We start from the raw sequence: 15,598 nt of genomic DNA, 5'->3' as shown, positions 1-15,598 counted from the left end.
GGAGTTTCTCTCCAGAAATGTGCTCATTCATACCTTTCCCTGGAGTGAGAGGAACAACTAGAGAATTGTTTCAGGATCAAATGAAGGAAAGAATATGCAAATGCTACAAATACCATTAAGTGTTTTATGAACATAAAAGAGGTTACAAGAAGCCTTTCCCCTTCCTTTCTCTGTGGACCCCAGTAAGAGTCTTGTTGTCCCAGTAAAGTCAGTTGGAAGAGTAGGGGCCATTAACTGGGAGGTTCTGAAAACCATCCAAGGGCTTATGTCTTCCCTGTGGATGTCTCTGTGCACAGCCAGCACTTAGTGATCAAATAGCTGTGCGGTAAACAATACATACTTAATGAATTAATACCTTCTCCATATTTTCCCAAGCTGCATTATTTGTATGGTGAAAGAGATCTGGGGCCAAGTAAATTAGGAGATGCTGGATTAAACAAAAGGAGAGGAGTCTCTTTATGACAGGACTGATCAGGGCCTTTGATATGTTAATGTGCATGAGGAATATCCAAAGAAGGAAGGTAAGAAACAAGACTTCTCCCTGCCCCAACAAAAAAAAGAAACAAGACTTCCCAAACTTATACTTGTCTGGGGCACTTTGGCCAGGAACATCTCATTTGGCTCTGTCGTTCTATGGAACCCTCTGGGCAGATGTTGCATCATCCCGTATATGTGAGTGGGCCCTTTCACTGGTCATGCTTTGGGGTGCTAAAGTTCCCAGAGCATGGAGAGAGAGAGAAGGGAGGGGAAAGAAGAGGAGCATCCACTTAAGAAACTTCTTACTTACTGGTCAAGGGCTACATGTTATTACAATCAATTTTCCATTGTAGGGGCTGGATGCCTTTAGGTTCTGAATTTGGACAATTGACAGTAGAAGAATAAGAGGTTCGATGAGGCCTCTGGATATCTGCCTCCTGACTTGTCTCCACAGAAGGGAAGGCAGTTGGTCTTTATGACGATTGGAGGCCTGAGGAAGCACGAACCTCAGCAGGGGCTCCAAGAGCTCACTTCCCAGAGAGTCCCAGAAGACCAGAATCAGCCCCAAGGGAAGGGGAGAAGGCCCTGCGGCTTTCCCTGTGTACAGGCCTGCCTCATCTGAGATGTTTTAGGAGGCAATAAAGGAGAGGTGCTCTGGCATGGGGGGAGAGCCCCTACCTGCAGGGGGATCCCTGGTTTCCAGGACGGATCTGCCACTTCCTAACTCGGCGCTGGACATTCTTCACTTGCGAAACAAGGGTGACAATCACCAAACCAGTGGATTGTCCTGATGATTCCCTAAGAGTTGTGAAAGCATTCACGTAGTCCTTGGCACCTGGTTGGTGCTTCTGATGGGGAGCTCTTGGAGAATATGGGTGGTATCTTTGGATCGCTGTACACCAGGATACCTGGCGCAGTGCCCGGCACAGAGCTGATGCACATAAAGTATCTCCTGAAGGAACAAATAGCTCAAATTGGTAGTTTCAAATGTAAGTGGTTGCCAGTTCGCACAGTTAAAGAGCGCACGTGTGCGCACGCGCCAGTGTGGGAGACAGAATGACAAACTCAGTGGTGGGGTGACTTCAACTTTAGTGGTCAAGGTCTACTCTGTAAAGAGAATCGCCAAAGAGAATGTTATGTCTTATGCATGTCCCTGCAGATGCCACGTGAATCAAACGCTCTGCAACACTATTCAGAGTGCTGTGTTTTAAAAAGAGGGCGTGCTTACAAACGCCATCACCACCGTTTCCATAGTCACTGGGGGGTAATGGAACAGAGATGGGACCGGAGAGCCACGCTCACTGAACTTCTCTGCAGAGCTAAGCACTCCCCATAAACAACATAGTTCACGACGGCCAGCTGCTTAACCCATGCGGTAGTGTGGGGCTAGTTTTGTTTTGTTTTCTTTTCTTTTCCTGTATCATTTCTTCTTTGTGGATAAAACCAGAATGAAAGGCGACAGACATAAACGGTGCAAATAAAATAACCTTGAGAGGAGGCTGCTGGAGTCGGAACTTACCGTCTTCCTGTTGCTATGGTTACTTCCAGCAGGTCGCCCAGTGAGAATGGCTCTGTCATCAGCAACGAATCAGGGAAGCCCAGCTCAGGGAGGCGCTCGCCCCAGAATGTCATGGCACAGCAGAAAGTGACAAAGGAGGAGGCACGGAAGAGAAATGGTGAGAAGCCTTCTTTGCCAACACCAGCCCCGAGCCCCTCCCACACACAGTTGCGCACACACACGGGTGCCCACACTCACGCACCCTAGGTTCTCCTCTCTGGTGTGCCCCAGAAAAGTCAGGAGTCTGCTACCTGCCTCTTGGGATATTGCCTGTCCCCCTTCTCTGAATTATCCTGTCTCACGCCCTCTGCTCCCTGATCTGATGGAATTGCCTAGTGCTTTAGAAAAGCCCTATGCTGAATGCACCAATGTTTGCTTTGCGATTTTTCTAGTTCTTGGCTGAATCGACAGGATTCCTAGCACCGGGTCCATGAGGGGTGCAGGTCTCTGAAAGGCTGCTTGTCTTGAGATTCCCCCCATTTTCTTGCCCTGACTCCCTTGATAAGTTTCAGGGGTTCAGTCTCTGCCAGGGAGTCCAGATATTACCAATCCAACTCTCCCAGGAAAGACAACACGGTGACAAATTTGTCATCATAAAAATCAGCCCATGCTTCCGCCTTTATTCTCTAGGGAAACGTAACTGGTTGGATTCTCCCTCACACAGATCTTTCCCCTCACTCTAAAGGATGGGTGTTGGGATTTATGAATAAGTCGTTGGAGCTGTGGCACCATCTATATGTGGCATCCGTCAGACATGATTGTGTGTCGCTTCCTCCTGGTCCCACCTTTGTTCTGACCGGCATTCCACGCGCTCCTTCCATGTGTGGTGCTGGCTGGCTGGAGCCCAGGCTCAAGTACCCCGGGCTGCCACTCAGATCCGAAGAAATTCTTTTCAGATTTCAATGGGTTGTTAGGTGGAATCCTACAGAAATGCCAGGTGAAAGCCGACTAATCTGGCGATCAGGTTAGCTCTGCTTCCCTTTTAAAGGAATGTGATGGAATAGGATTCAGGGACCCTCTCTTGGAGCTAGTGCCAAGGGTGCCTGGGTGGCTCAGTCGTTGGGCATCTGCCTTCGGCTCAGGTCATGATCCCAGGGTCCTGGGATCGAGCCCCTCATCGGGCTCCCTGCTTGGCGGGGGGCCTGCTTCTCCCTCTCCCACTCCCCCTGCTTGTGTTCCCTCTCTCGCTGTGTCTCTCTCTGTCAGGTAAATAGATAAAATCTTAAAAAAAAAAAAAAAATTCCTGTTTCCAAATGTCACTGATTTCTTTCTTCTGACCCAAAAAAGAAAGAAAGAAAAGGAATAATGACACAATGGATTTGTCTTCTGCAGGGCAAATCTGTTCCTCATTCCCATTTCCAGCCATTATGTAAAGCACTGGTTTAAATTGTCCTACCGATTTGATTCCCGAATTTCTTCTTCTCCTGAATTCCCCATTCCCTGTAACAGAGACTGTGCTTTTTACACCCAAATCAGGGTATGGCATGTGGGGTTTTCTTGGAATATCTACCCCACCCAGGACTACCAGAAATCCTACCTATCAGCTCCCTGCCAAGCCAGCTCACAGAAGGCTTCCTAGAAATATATGAAGTCAAGTCAAAGTCTGTCCTCCCGCTCGTGCCCCATCACCCACCCCAGTCCTCAGGTGACCTTGAATAATTTAGCCTGTGTCTTTCTCAGACCTTCTTACTATGCATATGACAACACACACACATCTGTTTTGTTGTATTGCTTTGTTTTTTCATAAAATGAATCCATGTACCTACTGTTCTATGCCTTTTTCTTTCTTAGAAATATACAATGCACAGACTCCTCTGTCAGCAAATCACATTTATGAGATGATGCCTTTCCCTCTCCTTTGCATTTAATCCACAGAAGAGGAGGGAGCAGGGCATGTTTCTGACACCATCACTCCCCACCCTGGCTGGTGAGACACTGACCTGCCCAAAATGTTCCTGCAGACCTTCTGTTCTTGTTTTTCCACAGCTCTGCCCACCTCCTTATTGTTTAGGTCACTTTGATTATTTAAATATTAGGCTCAGAAATAACAGGAGCCAGGTGCATGAATAAAATCCAATTACAGTACTAGGGTGAGGTTTTAATGTGTTTGTTCTATTAAAAAGCCATCCTTTCTCCAGGTTTATTGTGCTTCGTTGCATTTTACTTCTGCCAGAGGTAAACCGAGTGAGTTTCCAGGGGTGGTGGCCTCTTTTTCACTGCAGGTTCCCATTCAGTGAGGTTCAGCTTGAAATGATGGGACCAATTCGTTCACTATAAAATCCAACAGACGCTGGAGCACATCAGAATTCTAGGCTGGACCTTCCATGGAGCCTCCACTTGTACTTTTTATCATGGGCTTCACTTCACCATATCATATCCACAATGTCAGAGCTCATCAAAATATCAATAGTGTATTTTATTGGATTGGAAGATGAACTAAAGGAAGGAAGGAAGGAGGGAGGGAGGGAGGGAGGGAGGGAAGAAAGGAAGGAAGGGAAATAGATTGCTGATTTATGGAAGTTAAATAAGACACAACGAGTTTGGGGCCGGTGACATTTATGATGATGATGATGATGTATGGTGTGTGGGACACTTCCACAGTTTAACTGTGGCCCTTTCCTTTAGCATTCTCCCACGCTTTTCCCTTTAGGGACTAACTATGCATCAAATATTCCCATGAACCTGCTGGACTCCCTCACTTTCATATATCAATATTTAATGTAATATCTTTTTACATAAGTCTTTTGGGGATGGGGGGCAGGATAGCTAATTATTTTTCTCTTAAACCTGGAGGGATTATTGTGCAAATCTGAATCTTTTTCGAGACTACGGATGGAAAAGAACTATAGTTCATACAATTTCCAGGGTATCCTTTTCCATCCCATTACAGTTATGCTCTCTCCTTACCCTGTCCACAGGGTGGGAAGCGAGGGTGTCACAACCCAGAATCAATAAAAACGCTGAGTACCATCTCTTCACCCTCTGAACGGTTTAGTGATAGCATAACTAACTTCTGCGTGTTCACCTGTTTTGTAGGTACTAACAGCTAACAACAATCTCCTTTTATAAGTCAGGAAATTTTTGTCATTCCTTCATTCATTCATTTATTCAACAAATCCTTACTAAAAGCCAACTACACGTGAGACATCATTAAAGGCAATAAGCATCAGCCTTTTAAAAGGTGGGCCAGAAAGGAGCTTCTATTCCAGGGCCCGGGGTGGGGACAGGTTAAATCAATACACACCAGCAGTGATAAGTGCCATGAAGAAAATATAATCAGGTTATGGGCAGGCTATTTTAGATTGGTGGATAAGGAAAGGCTTTTTCAAGGTGCGGTTGAAAAATAAGAAGGAACTAGGCATGCAAAGATGTAGGGAGAAAGACTTTGCATTCTGAGCACAGGGAATATACCTAATGCAAAATCCCAGAGGTGAGAACAAGCCAGATGTGTTCAAGAAGGCTGTTGTAGCTGGAACAGAGTGGATAAGGGAAATGTGCTCAGCCAGGTGGTCAGGGCCAGATTGTAAAGACTCTGGGTTTTATTCTAAGATGAAGGCTTCAGAGGGTTCTGATCAGGGGAGTACTGTGATCTGGTTACCTTTCAAAGAGATAGCCATCCTGGCTGCTGTATGTATCTTAGGTAGGAAGACAAGAGTGTGTTAGGTACTTACTGCTGTGTAACAAATTGCCCTAACACCTGGCAACCAAAAATGACAATCTATGTTTATTATCTTATGTCATATTTGTGGGTCAGGAATTCAGAGTGGCTTAGTTGGGTGCTTCCGGCGCAGGAGGTCACAGTCAGCATGTTGACCTGGGCTGTGGTCATCTAAAGACTTGACTGGGCCTGCAGACTCCACTTACAAGATGGCTTGCTCACATATTGGTTGGCAGGAGTCTCAGTGTCTTGCCATGTGGACCTCTCCATAGGGCTGCTTGGGTGTCCTCATAACATGACAGCTGACTTTCCCCGGAGTAAGTGATCCAGGAGAGAGCAAGGTGGAAGCCACAGGGTTTTTTTAACGACCTAGCCTTGTCATTTCTGCGATTTCCTATTGGTTACACAGATCAGTCCTATTCATTGTGGTTGTGAATATCAGGAGGCAAGAATTACTGGGTGCCATCTTGGAGGCTGGCTGCCATAGATGGTTTTCAGAGCAGTTGTCCAGGTGGGAGACAATGGTGCTCAGGCAAGAATTGCCCAGCAAAGCTCTACTCCAAAAAGATATGTGAGTAGATTTTCTTCTGTCGTTGGCTGTTTGGTGTCCTGCTATTTGCAAATAAGTTCACAGAACCAAAAAAATACTCCAATTATAGCCCATTATTTGACTCCGAGGTGTTTTACCCACATTGTACAATAATGATTTACTCAGCTTACTTTGGCAAATCTGTGATTATGATAAGTGACAATATGATACAAACTATTTTTTTTTCAATAATTTAAAGAACATCCCAATGTCTTGAGCAAGCAGTAGGAAAGATGAATACAATTCTATTACATTCATATTTTACAGAACACCTATTTTGCTCCTAACTTGCCTACTGGTCTAGTTGTTTGAACAGGCTTAATTTATCTCTTGCTCAGCCGTGCTCAATAAACTCATTCTTAGAGCTACCTAATGGGAATGTGCTTTAAGCACAAGTCAATCAGCAAGATCCCACCGGCTCTGGAACTTCTTCTGCCAGCTTAGTTATGGACACACAAGGCAGACTGGTGTCTTTCAGCAGTCAGAGCAGAATTATCTGTCAGAGGGGAGAATTAATTTAACAGAGTGTAGGCAGAACTCACTCTATTTAATTAGGAAAGTTGTCGATAGTGTTAAATTCATTTCTCTGGTGGTTATTTCTTAGCTTTCTTTTGTTTTGACCAATGAAAAATCCCAAACCCTAAATCACTGGAAAAGCAGCCTTGAGAAGGAAAAAAACATAGAGTGTCAGCAGCAATTGCTATGGCCGGTTGACCAGGGAAGACTCATTGCTTAACCTCGTGCAAAAATGGGTTATTTGGTGCCAGAGATTGAACTGAATGTCGTTATTCTGTTGATGGTCACATTTTAAGAACAGTTGCCAGCTTTGGCCAAATTGTACTTTTTTCATCTCTGACTCAGAGAGAAAAAATTTACTTTTTTTTTCCCCAAAAACATTTTGTCATGGTTTTGAAACAGTGGTTTTTGCTGTTTAAATTCAAACCTCACAGACCTGTACCTCTGAAACAAATAATACATTATATGTTAAAAAAAAAAAAAAGAAGAAGATGGGGCGCCCAGGTGGCTCGGTCGTTAAGCGTCTGCCTTCGGCTCAGGTCATGATCCCAGGGTCCTGGGATCGAGCCCCGCATCGGGCTCCCTACTCCGCGGGAAGCCTGCTTCTCCCTCTCCCACTCCCCCTGCTTGTGTTCCCTCTCTCGCTGTGTGTCTCTCTCTGTCAAAAATAAATAAATAAAATCTTAAAAAAAAAAAAAAAGATAGTAGGAAGGGAGAAATGAAGGGGGGGAATCAGAGGGGGAGACGAACCGTGAGAGACTGTGGACTCTGAGAAACAAACTGAGGGTTCTAGAGGGGAGGGGGGTGGGGGGATGGGTTAGCCTGGTGAGGGGTATTAAAGGGCACATACTGAATGGAGCGCTGTGTGTTATATGCAAACAATGAATCATGGAACACTACATCAAAAACTAATGATGTAATGTATGGTGATTAACATAACATAATAAAAAAAATAAAAGAAAATAAATTCAAACCTCTACGATTCTTTCCTACCCATTGATAATACAGTGGAGGAATGAATAGTATAGATCTTAAATTTAAGAGAAATCCTTGAACAATAGGGAGCCCTTGGCACAGAACTGGATGCTGTTGTTTCTGGGGTCACTTTGAGTAATGTAATGAAAGTCCACGGTGGCACCTGGGTGGCTCAGTCGTTAAGCATCTGCCTTCGGCTCAGGTCATGATCCCAGAGTCCTGGGATCGAGCCCCGCATCGGGCTCCCTCCTCTGCGGGACGCCTGCTTCTCCCTCTCCCACTCCCCCTGCTTGTGTTCTCTCGCTCGCTGTGTATCTCTCTCTGTCAAATAAATAAACAAAATCTTTAAAAAAAAAAAAAAAAAGAAAGTCCTCAGTCTGGGAGCCTTACACAAATTCCCCCACAATCATGCAGCCTCCCTACACAATAAAACAATCCATGTGTTTATGTTGTGCTTCAGTGCCGGCAAGTGATGAAGAGGAAGGAGCGGTGCTTTTTGACAACTCTGGCAAGGCGGCTGCCGATCCCTTCGACACATCTTCTGGATCTGTGCAGCTCATTGCAGTAAAACCCACAGCCCTCCCTGTGGTGCATCCCACATCGGACAGGAGCCAGGAGTCGGCAGCCCTCAACGGCGAGGTGAGCGTCTGGGGACCAGGGCAGCCAGGCCTCCGGGAATTCAGACTAAGGAACACCAGCTGGCCATACTGGATGCAGGTTCTGTCCAGTGTATAGGGCTCTATTGGTCATTTTTACCTCTGTGTGTGCAGGCCTCAGTAGGATCAATCAGGATGCAAGTCACCCAAAATGAGTTTGTTGGGTGATGTTTTTGAATCATTTTTGCCTTTCTCAGGAAGCCCACGGGGACTTTTTAAACATTGTAGTTATGGGGGCACTTGGGTGACTCAGTCGGTAGAGCGTGTGACACTTGATCTTGGGGTCGTGAATTCAAGCCCCACATTGAGGATAGAGTTTACTTAAAAATTGCTTGTTTTTTTTTTAACTGTAGTTATGAAGAGAAGCATCACAAATTCTTCCCCATCCCCTTACACACACACACCACCTTCTGGTTTCTTTGGTAACACTCTTAACCTGTTCGTTATGGGATGCCAGTTGTAGTCGGATGAAAGAGGCTCAAACTGAAAAAGGAGCAGAGAAGATACTGTCATACAGACAGGAATGTGGCCTACTATAGAGGCTTTGAAATGACTTTTACTCCTTTTAGCCAGCTTGAAACAACCTTTGCCTGCTTCCAGGAGGATATCAGTGCACATCAGGATGTTAATCAGTTTTCCTAAGAGTCTGAAAAAATTTTGTAACATGCTCCAGAGAATGATGATTTGACCAAAGCAAACAGATGGATGGATGGGAGAGTAGGTATGGGCAGTTTAGAGAAGAGCAAGAGAGGAAGTTAGGTAGAGAATATCCACCATTCCTCTATCCCCTGCAGCAGAATGGCCAGTGGGCTGAAAATGTTTATGAGTTTTTAAGATCATGCATGTGGAACCTGCTCGTGGGCATCTACCTTACATGTGGGCATCTACTTTACACGTGGGTACACACATGCTTTGGTTTTTCTCTCTTGTCCAGCTGTTGTGTTGATTGTTCATTTCATTTGTCTATACTCTGCTATTGTTACCTACAACCAGTGGAGATTTCCAAGGTTTTAAACTGTTTTTCCCATCACACCTCAAGGAACATGCCAGGCCCCTATACACCTGGGCATTGTAAACCACATCAGGGGCTCATCCTCATTCCTCCCTCCAGGCCACATATAAAACCTGATTCAGGAAGCTCCTCTTGCTTTCAGGACAGGAAGACTGAGCTGGCCTAAAGGTGTGATGGGTTGAGGTTCATCAATTTTGGGGGGAGGAGGGGTCTACTCCTTTACTGTTATCCTCCCCAGGACCACCACCAAAGCCAAGGAGAGTCTTGATTTCCTTTCCCCAAAAAGGCGCCACCTCATTCCCAGGCAATGTGGGAGGACAGGACCTCAGGCTGGACCCACCATTAGGTTCTCCCTTCCCCAGCCCGGAGCCAGGAAGAGGGAGCGACCCATGGTGATGGATGGATGGATGGAAGGAAGGATAGACGGACTGAGAGGGCCAGAGAAAGTGGGATCGGGAAGGGGCTACTCCAAGCAAAGCCCCACTCCTTCCAGTCTTGCCTCTGGGGGTAGGCGAGGCATGACTGACCATCAGGGCCAGGGCGGTGCTGAGCCAACCCCAACCCTTTGTGGAGTAGTCGAGTAAACATCGTGGGTTCTCAGCGCTGCTGAAGCCTTGTGTTTCAAGGCTGCCATGGCCACAGACACCTCTTGGTCCTCTTGGCCTTGGTTTCCCAGCAAGCCAGTGGTGGCAGGAAAGGGTAGGAGAGGAAAGCACCCCTGCCCTGGGAGCCTCGAAGGCTGTGCCAGGAGAGTAGCCAGCCTGGTGTGGAGGCAGCCGGGTCCCGGGAGTGGCTGACCCACACATCACAGAAGCTCCTGTTGAGTCGCACCCCCTGGAAGAGAGCATCAAGATCCCAGAGCAACCCAGGGGGGCCGTGGGCTTCAGGGGCCACCCCCCAGTAGACTGGGCTGGTTGAAAGGGTGAGCACTGGGGGTGGAATGTGGGGTAGTAGTGGGGCCATGGGCGTTCCCACACTGCGAGTGTAGATGGGCAAGAAGGCGGTGGGCAGCTCCCCAAAGTGAGGCCCTGTGACTCCCACCAGACAGTCCCCCAGGGCCTGGGGTACCCTGCAGTAAGTGGCGGGGCCAGGCTCTGGGCTCAGAGGAGAGGGATGGGTCCCCCCCTAGGAAGTCTCCCCCTCTGCTCTACTGGGCCCGGGGAGGGGGCAGAGGGGCCCCAGTCGCTGCTCAGAGGGCAGGGGTGGAGTGGGCACTGCCTCCTCCCCCCTGTGCCCAGAGCCGGCTGGACCTGGGCTGCTCCATGGCACCTCCTCCCAGGGGCCCCCAGCAAAGACTTGATGCGGAAGCCCTCGCCGAGTGGTGGCTGAGCACCGGGCGGCCGGTAGGGCCAGCGGTGCAGCGCGCAGAGGCCCGGGTCCTCGGCAAACTCCCCGCACAGCGCCATGCTCTGCCACCACAGCACCTGGGCTGGGAGCAGGCTCACGGGGACCACCCAGACGTTGCCCTTGGCCTAGAGCTTCACAGGATCTTTAGGCACCTTGCAGAAGCATCAGTTGGAGGAGAGGTTGTGGCGGATGGAACCCTCCCAGCCCTTCTAGTCCTTCCTGAAGAAGGGGATGTGGCCCGGACCTGACGGGTAATCCGGGCCAGCTTCAGCCTGCGGGAGGGTGTGGACTGGATCAGTGAGGCAATGCAGGGGGGCGCTTGCTATGCCACAGGTATCCCTTCTTCCTCCTCTTGGGAGGTGGGAGGACAGCTCCCACCTGGGAAGCCCCAGGCATGGGTTGCTGCAGGTCTCCATGCAGGGGAGGCCAGCAGTGTGGGCAGGGGCCTGGCGCCATGGAGGGCGCAGGGCAGTGGGGCAGTGTGGTGAGGCGGGGCTGGGGGCCCGAGGCCCAAGGGTCATCAATTTTTAAAAAGAACTTCAATGGTTATGGACTTACAGAGCACTTCTATGCCAACTTCCTCGTATTTTTTTTTTTTTTCCAACTTCCCTCATATTTTAGACAAAGAAACTGAGGCCAGAGGGTCAAGTAGCTTGCTCAGAATCACACTGTGGTTATTGTGATAGCCTTGATATGATGTTCGGGCCCCCTGGCTCCCTGTACAGTGCTCCTTCCCTCTCTTTGACTTACTGTGGCCTGTCAGTGAAAAATAGCATTGTGCTTAAAAGAGTACAGACTTTCAAGCCATGCTGCAAGGATTTGAAGCCAAGTTCTTCTACTTGCTATTTACGTGGCCTTAGGCAGGTTAGTTCATTTCTCAATGCCCCAGTATTTCCACGTGTAAAATGGGACTATTGGGAGGATCAAATGAGTTAATATAGGTGAAACACTTAGAACAGTGCTTAGCACACAATCAGTACATTATTATTATTATTATTATTATTATTATTAATTAGTCAGCCAATGAGCGAGGATTCATTGATCATTTATCATCTTATGTTCCTTGGTTCTATAATTTGGGAAACTTTATGTCTTCTCAAAGCCAATCATACCCACTGAATCTTTCCTTAGGCACAATTCTACCACCTGACACACAAGCCCAATGATTAGAGGCCTCTGAGATTGTCACTAATAAACTGGTAACTGCTCTTGATTAGGACGTCTACCCAGTATGGACCTAGATAATGGCTGCCATTCCTGGATCTTTTCACCCCAGCTTCGTGATGTGAATATCATGGGGACATATTCTAGATCTCAGCTAAATTTAACATACAACTCCCTTTTCTTGCCAGGCCCATCAGCCTGTCCGAGAAGGAAAACAGATGAGTATTTTGCCTGTCCAGAAATGGATACTTGTTACATTTTGGTAGTTAAAGGAATGGACCTTGCTGGCATTTGGATTGGAAAAGAGCCCTGAACTGTTCTCTGTAATTTGCTGCTTTGTAACATTTAAGGCAGATTGTCTTATAATTTTCTTCCTTCTTGTCTTATGGTTGGCTTATTTCAGTGAAGAAACCACAACCCCAAAGCCATAAATTTTCCTTTTATGGATTATAGGTAATTCTTTTAAAGATTATTTTAAAGAAAACATAATAACCACATAGAATGTTCAGAAGAAAAAAGAAAAATCACTATAATCTCACTACCCTAACATAGCCTGTTTTCATTTTCTGTACCTTCTCCCCAGACTTTTGATCAAACTCATGTATATTTTAGAATCTCATACAGACAACTTTATATCTTATATCTTTTTTAAGATTTTATTTATTTATTTGAGAGAAAGAGTGGCAGAGGGAGAGGGAGAAACCAGCTCCCCACTGAGCAGGAAGCCCAATGCGGGGCTCGAGCCCAGGACCCCAGGATCATGACCTGAGCCTAAGGCAGACACTTAACCAACTGAGCCACCCAGGTGCCCCTATATCTTATATCTTAAACATTTGCAGTTGTTGCTATTGTCTTTGGGATGATCATTGTTAATGACTTAGTTGAGTAGGTATACCATTGATTGGAAAACTGATCACCCATCGTTCAAATCTTCCAGGTAATTTTGGTTTTAGTTTTGGTTCTGGTTATTATATCTGAGTAATTTCATGCTTGACTTTTAAAACCTTTTTATTCTGAAATAATTTTAGATTTACCCAAGAGTTGCGATAACAGTACAGAGAACCCCATTGGCTCTTTACCTAGCTACCCCGAGTGTAAACATCTTACATAACCATAGACTAATTATCAAACCCAAGAAATTAACATTTGTACTCTATGACTGACTAATCTACAGACCTCATTTGAATTTCATTGGTTTTCCCACTAATGTCCCTTTCCTGTTCCAAGATCCGGGCCAGGATCCCACACGGCATTTAGTCATGTCTCCTCCAGTCTGGGGCAGTTCCTCAGTCCTTCCTTGTGACCATTCTTTGTCTTTGGTGACCTTTACTCTTTTGAAAAATACCGGCCAGTTATCATGGACCGTGTCCCTCAGTCTGGGTTTTCTTATGATTGGATTGCAGTTATGCATTTTTGGCATAACCACGGGGGTGATGGGCCCTTTTGTGGGTATCAAGCGCTTGATACTGATAAGTCTGCTTACTGGTGATGTTAACTCTCATCTCTGACTTTGAGGCTCTCTTGGAATGTTGCTTAAGGAGAGATTCCAGAAATGGGATTCCTGGCTCAGAGGATGTCATCCTAACTTCCTCTCTTGACTAGTTAAGACCTGTGAAATGCTACCAGCCTAAAAATATTATTAGGGCCCAGGGTGGGGAGATCTTTGCCAAAAGTCAGAAAAAATATGCTGTAGACATAAAACATCTAAGGTGGAGCCTTGTGTTAGTGAACCTTGGGCCTCATTCTGTAGGTTAATCTATATCTTATCACTAGATGAATTTTGTTTATGAATTACAGAAAACTCTTTTAAAGATTATTTTAAAGAGAATATAATAACAACACTATCCATGGTTATAGTAATATAGTCCAGTCTGATTGCAAACAGCACTAATGGTCCTCCATATCATCCAGTAGGTGTCAGGCTGATTTCATTGGTCAGCTCCGTTTGTGGGTGTAACATCCTTATTGTTCATTATTTATTTAGCGTAGCCATCTGCTTATATCTTTGATAGGTCAGAAGGTGTGTTCACCATGTTCCTTTCTATATGACCAGACTGGCTTTGCCCTATCCAGTAGGAACTAACTGGCATGAGCAACCATACAAGGCGTCAACACTACCTATATCTCAAGAAAGACACAGATTGACAAAAATAAGCTCTTAAATGCAGGTTGGTAGAGCAGAGAGACCTTGGGAACAGGATGTCTGCTCTGCCTTCTCCCTCCACTCATCCCAGCTCAGCCTCTTCAGGAACTGGCTGTCTTATCCAGCTGGGCATCAGCTAAATGGCCAGGGGAGGACATTGGGTTCCTCAGGGCTGGAGCTAGAAGTGGGGCACCAGGATCCAGCTGGGCTTCCAAGTCAGAAGCTCCCAGACAGGGGAACCAAGAGGGTTTAGGTAGGATTAGCCCAACGCTACAAAGGCCTGAGCAGACTTGGGTAGACTAGGGAGAAGGAGCCCCTGATGGAAGGTCAAAGTGGCTTAGGTGAGTGTCAGGCTCCATATTGTTTGTGGCTCACTATTGTGGGCTGGTCTTGGAATGGGACACAGGTGGGTCTGGCTGGCTCAAAGGACCAGAGGTGAAGCCTAGGACAACTTTTACAGGAGTTGTGACCTGATGAAAACCTCCCATCTGTTTGCCATGCCTGGTTGGATGTGGGCCTAAGACTTTCTCTCTCCCCAGGTGAACAAAGCCCTGAAGCAGAAGTCAGACATCGAGCACTATCGGAACAAGCTGCGCCTCAAAGCCAAGAGGAAGGGATATTACGACTTCCCCCCGGTGGAGACGAGCAAGGCTCAGACAGAAAGGAAAAAGATGTACGAGAAAACCCAAAAGGAAATCGAGCACGTTTTGGATCCAGACCCAGAACTGTGCGCCCCATTTGCTGAGTCTAAAAACAGGTACAGTGTCTAAGGGATTCTCTGATGGTCCCTGTACTGTTAGTGGGATGCGGGCAGAGGGTGCCCTGGGTAACACAACCCTGGTCCCTCGATCTGTTACCTTAGGACTGTGATCTTTGCTGGCTGCTGATCTGGACCATGCTGGTCTGTGTGAGCTGGTGCTCCATAATGAGTTTAGAAAAGAATAAAATTGAAGCCATTAAAAAAAAAAAATACTTGGGCAAACAACCATAATTGTCCTTTAGTTCAATAATATTTCCAAACCAGTAGCCATTTCAGAGCTGGGTGAAGACATAATTATCACCTACCTGGTTATGCAACTTCCAGATCAAGGGACATTGTATTTTTCAATTAATTAGTGGCTCTTGCAGAAGAAATGCAAATTTCATGCCTCACCTTTTTATTCAGCTTCAGTAAGTACTTACCGCACAGCTACTCAGAGCTCTGTGCTGGGTTCATCTCTTTAATTCATAGATTTGTTCATTTATTTGACATTTATCATCACCTACTATGTATGAGGCACCTTGCAAGCTGCTGAATGCTCTCATGGTCATGTATGCTTTGTCTTATGCATTCATTTGTTCATTCCACCCATTCAGCATTATATGGTAGGTAAGACAGCCCAGTCTCCACTCTCATGGGACTTAAGGTCTGATGAGAGAAAAAAGATAACTATCCCAGAAGTTTGTTACTCACAAGTGCAATGGGTGTTTGCCATGTGATGGTCTCTGGCCTCAGAGGGAAGG

The 15,598-nt window shown here is 46.4% G+C and overlaps 1 protein-coding gene and 1 pseudogene across 5 annotated transcripts in view; one reads left to right on the top strand and one right to left on the bottom strand.

The window, feature by feature from the left end:
* Positions 1 to 15,598, top strand: part of KIAA1549L (KIAA1549 like) — a 263,990-nt gene that overhangs the window by 194,888 nt on the left and 53,504 nt on the right. For 4 of the 5 annotated variants that reach the window (XM_036107246.2, XM_036107240.2, XM_036107213.2 and 1 more), the window contains 3 exons: positions 2,026 to 2,153; positions 8,234 to 8,412; positions 14,635 to 14,852. In XM_036107246.2, coding sequence (XP_035963139.2) covers positions 2,026 to 2,153; positions 8,234 to 8,412; positions 14,635 to 14,852 — 525 coding nt within the window. The remainder of the gene's footprint in view (positions 1 to 2,025; positions 2,154 to 8,233; positions 8,413 to 14,634; positions 14,853 to 15,598) is intronic. The other variant, XM_036107221.2, reaches the window with a different exon arrangement.
* On the bottom strand, positions 10,063 to 11,204 carry LOC118545160 (forkhead box protein H1 pseudogene; annotated as a pseudogene).

This window comes from Halichoerus grypus, chromosome 11 (genome assembly GCF_964656455.1).
Source record: "Halichoerus grypus chromosome 11, mHalGry1.hap1.1, whole genome shotgun sequence".
NCBI classification, from domain to species: Eukaryota; Metazoa; Chordata; class Mammalia; order Carnivora; family Phocidae; genus Halichoerus; species Halichoerus grypus.
Note: the sequence above shows the minus strand (reverse complement) of the source record. Positions and strands in the feature narration are given on the sequence as shown.